The sequence below is a fragment of the Equus quagga genome, chromosome 2 (assembly GCF_021613505.1).
Source record: "Equus quagga isolate Etosha38 chromosome 2, UCLA_HA_Equagga_1.0, whole genome shotgun sequence".
Classification (NCBI taxonomy): domain Eukaryota; kingdom Metazoa; phylum Chordata; class Mammalia; order Perissodactyla; family Equidae; genus Equus; species Equus quagga.
In genome coordinates this window covers 64,910,745-64,914,288 of record NC_060268.1, presented here as the reverse complement: position 1 = coordinate 64,914,288, position 3,544 = coordinate 64,910,745, and the positions used below count along the sequence as shown (strand labels likewise).

The 3,544-nt window shown below is 58.1% G+C and overlaps 1 protein-coding gene across 4 annotated transcripts in view; it reads left to right on the top strand.

The window, feature by feature from the left end:
- The first annotated feature begins 1,176 nt into the window (after positions 1-1,176).
- The window catches only part of LOC124234302 (GRAM domain-containing protein 2A-like), a 37,408-nt gene continuing 35,040 nt past the window's right edge, over positions 1,177-3,544 (top strand). For 3 of the 4 annotated variants that reach the window (XM_046651610.1, XM_046651642.1, XM_046651650.1), the window contains exon 1: positions 1,177-1,255. In XM_046651610.1, coding sequence (XP_046507566.1) covers positions 1,215-1,255 — 41 coding nt within the window. In that variant the 5' untranslated portion in view covers positions 1,177-1,214. The remainder of the gene's footprint in view (positions 1,256-3,544) is intronic. The other variant, XM_046651620.1, reaches the window with a different exon arrangement.

Below are 3,544 nucleotides of genomic sequence, written 5' to 3'. Positions count from 1 at the left end.
CCTGTTTCCTGTCTTTTCTGATGGGGGTGTGGGTGGTTGAACCCTGCCCTCTGAGTAGGGTGAAAATGGCAAGAGGCTCGTGGCTCCTGGTGGGTACTCTTGTGTTAACTCAGGCCACCTGTTCTGTCCTCCAGGGTGCAGAGGTGCTGGGAAAGCAGTAGCTGACGAGCAAGGATAACAGGTTACCCCCTTCAGCACACTGGGGAGGTGTGGTAGCTGTGTCTCTAAAAGCTCCTGCAGCTGGAGTAATTTTAGTGGCTTATTTGGACCAAAGCTAGGAGAGGGCAGTAAACCAGGAGTGAGGTGCTCTTGCCCTGCCCCTCCTCTTAGGTCTTCCTGCAGTAAAGGCCTCTGATGCAGGGAGCTGTAGGATGAGACCGGGTTCTGCTCCCAGTTTCCAAAATAGTTGTGGACCCCTGGTCTCCCTTTGTGCCACTATTGCTTGCCAAGTGCTCTCACCATGATAAAGCAGGGCCAAGGAGGTGGGAGGGTTGGAAATGCAACTGAATCTGGCTTGCACCTTCCCTCCCTCCTGACCACTCCCTAGGACCAATCCCTACCTGGTGGGGATAGGAGGGAAGGGGCCCACAGGTTGGCTGGGGGACCAGGACGGGTCCCATTCTCAGGGCCCAGTTCATTCTTATACACACGTCTGATCTCGTCCTCCTGTGCTCCAAGAGTGGAAATCATCCACTCTTGATTCCTGGCTATCTTCAGTACAAAAGCTTTTTGCCTGGGAGTCCCTGGGAAGTTCTCAACTCTAGGCCAATTGCACTAAGGCATTCTAGCTCCAGGGCTATCACATTCAAAATCCCCTCTGGTGGCCCATGCTGGGTCCTCACTTCTCCGGTGTGGAGAGAAGTTGAAACCTAGCCTGGAGCCCAGTGTTGGAAGCGTTGGGAGAAGGGTGGGAATGGTTGCTGCAGAGAGCTACAGACTAAAGGTCTGGAGCGGACCCAAACCCTCGCTGTGAGGACGGGAGTACGGACCCAGGCCCTGGGCTCTGGGACTTTCCAGCCTAGAGGACGGAGCGGTAGGATCTGCGCGGCGCCTGGGGCTCCATCCGCGTCTGGAGAGGGGGAAGGACGGCCAATGGGCTGGCGCGTCCCGCGCGAGCAGCCAATGGGTGGGCGGAGGTGGGTACTCGGGGAGGGCGGGGTCGGGCCGCGCTGGTCCCCGGCGGGCGGTCCCCGGTGCTCGCTGGAGGCGCTGCGATGACCGCTCTGCGCCGGGGCGAGGCAGCCGAAGGGGGCAGGTAAGGGGCGCAGCCCCGGGACCGCAGCGAGGGGAAGCTGCCGGCGGGGCGGGGGAGGGGGGGGGGGCGGCCGCGGGGCCCGCGCAGACTCGGCACGTTCTGCCCGCGGGGCAGACACTCCCTGGCGCCGGCATGAGGGCTCCGTGCCAGAGCTGCCGGCCCGGGAACCTCCGGGGCTGCGGGTGTTCGCGCGGGGGCAGAACGCCGGGGCAGTCTGCCCTTCCTGCGGGGGTCTGAAGTTGCGGGTGAGGGACGTCTGGGCGGCGTCAGGGTGGTGGAGGGCATCTTCCTTGGTCCACCGCCACCCGCTTCCGCCAGCATCGCTGCTCATTCATTCATTCCTCAGCCACGTCGACCCCCAGTCCTGACTGCCGCGGCCCAAAGGCTGGAACTGCCCTGCTGGCCCCCGGAGGGAACAGCCTCTCTCCTCTCCTAGCCGGGTGTGCAATTGTAGCGGCCCGCGGCTGCCCGGGAGGCAGGCAGTGTGGGTGGAGGCATCCTGGCACGACTCAGCCGCGCCGGTGCACCAGGCTCGTCCCGGGCGGGCGGGCCGGGGCCGGTCTCTCAGTCTAGAGATCTGATCCAAAGTTGTCCTCCGAGAAAGGAAAGTTCTTGTAGCTGGGGAAAGGGGAAGGAGGCAGGGCAGGCGGTAGTTGGCGTTTCAGGTGACATCAAGAATTGTGGCCTCTGCCCACCTTGATGTCCTGGGGCCCTAGGAGTGAGATTATTTGGGGAAGATAGAGCCAGTGAATGAAGATATAAATTCCTGCCCTTACCCAGGTCCCAAGCCCCAAATCTGAGCTCTGTAGGACAACCTGGCACCCCTGGCCAGCCAGCCCTGGGGCAGGTAGTGTGAATGCGTGAGCCCTGTGCCCACTCCACACAGGTATGTGGAGCTGGCAGAATGCTTAGGGGCTCCCTCTCTCCTGTCGTCAAGAGGCTGGTGAGACTCTACCCAGCTGTCATTTACCCTTGCTTGCCGTACTTCCCCCACTCCCACCCCCACCACTGTGTGATGTTTAGGGGTGCCCATCCTTGAAGGGATTGGGCTCCTAGGGAATGAAAGCGAGTCCCCTGACAATCTAGGATGTCTTTGCCGCATGTACACGTCTAGCTGGCTCTGAAGTCTAGCTCCTTTCAGAGCAAAGATTTATGGGGTTGCAGGGAGAGGCAGCGTAGAGGGTGTCCCTCCCAGTCTGCAGTGAAGGGGCCAGTATGCCCCCTCCACAGTCCTCTGATCACGCTTGCTGGAGTCCAGTCAAGTCCATGCTGGCAGACCCTCTCAGGTTTGAGGTTACAATTTGATGGGGCCGGTTAAGCAGTGAGCAGCTCTGGGGCAAATGGGCAGGTCTAGAGGGCAAAGCTGGCAGGGGTTGCCACCGAGCTTCTGGGAGAGTTTCTGCTGGGGCCAAAGTGGAGTTCTCCTTCTTGACTTGCCTTTGGGAGAATTTTCTGAATAGCGTAGAGGGGACAGTCCGGGCCCTATCCATGCTTTGATGTTCCTTGTAGCTTTCAAATGTCTGAGCTTAGGGGAGTCCTCAAAGCCTTAGTGCAGACCAGACAGGTCTGTGTGCCAATTCATCCACCTAGGATGACCCCCTAGGGTTGAAGTCGGCAGTACTCAAGATGAGCTTATACCCCCCAGCTTCCCTGAAGCTCTTGCACACGCCTGCGCGGCTCCGCCCAGTCCTTAACCTCGTTAAGTCTTTGCTTTGGCTCTTGAATGCCACATACCATATTTATCAGACTCTTGTGAAGAGCTTTCCTCTGGGAGTCAGAAGTGAGTTAGCCTCACGCTGTTCCTACTTTGCTGCGGCTTGAGACAAGTCAGGTCCCCTCTCTGGACCTGCTTTGCCATCACAAGGTAAGGAGATTGGATGGTAGGCTCCCTAGAGGCCTCTTCCATGTAGCCTTTCAGTGATTCTGCTAACTAGCCTGTCACCCTCAGTTTCTAAAGGTATTTTATTTCTTTACATAATTTCTTCTTTTCTGTGTCTACTTTTGGAAAGCCGACGAAGTCGAGCACAGTGCAGCATTCCACTTTGGTGTCCAGGGCCTGAGTCTGGGCACCAGAAAATAATTTTGTTTTCTCCCCTCCTGAGAAGAGAAAATAATTGCCCCTAATCCTGCAGCCATCCCTGATGCAAATGTAACTTTGTCATGAAGTCGGCCTTGGCCCTGCCCTGCGATGCTGTTCACCTGGGCTGCAGGGCGTGACCTGTCCTCATGTGTTATCACCGACCTTTGAAGCTTCGATTAATTTCCCAGCTGTTTATTACTGTAGGCAAG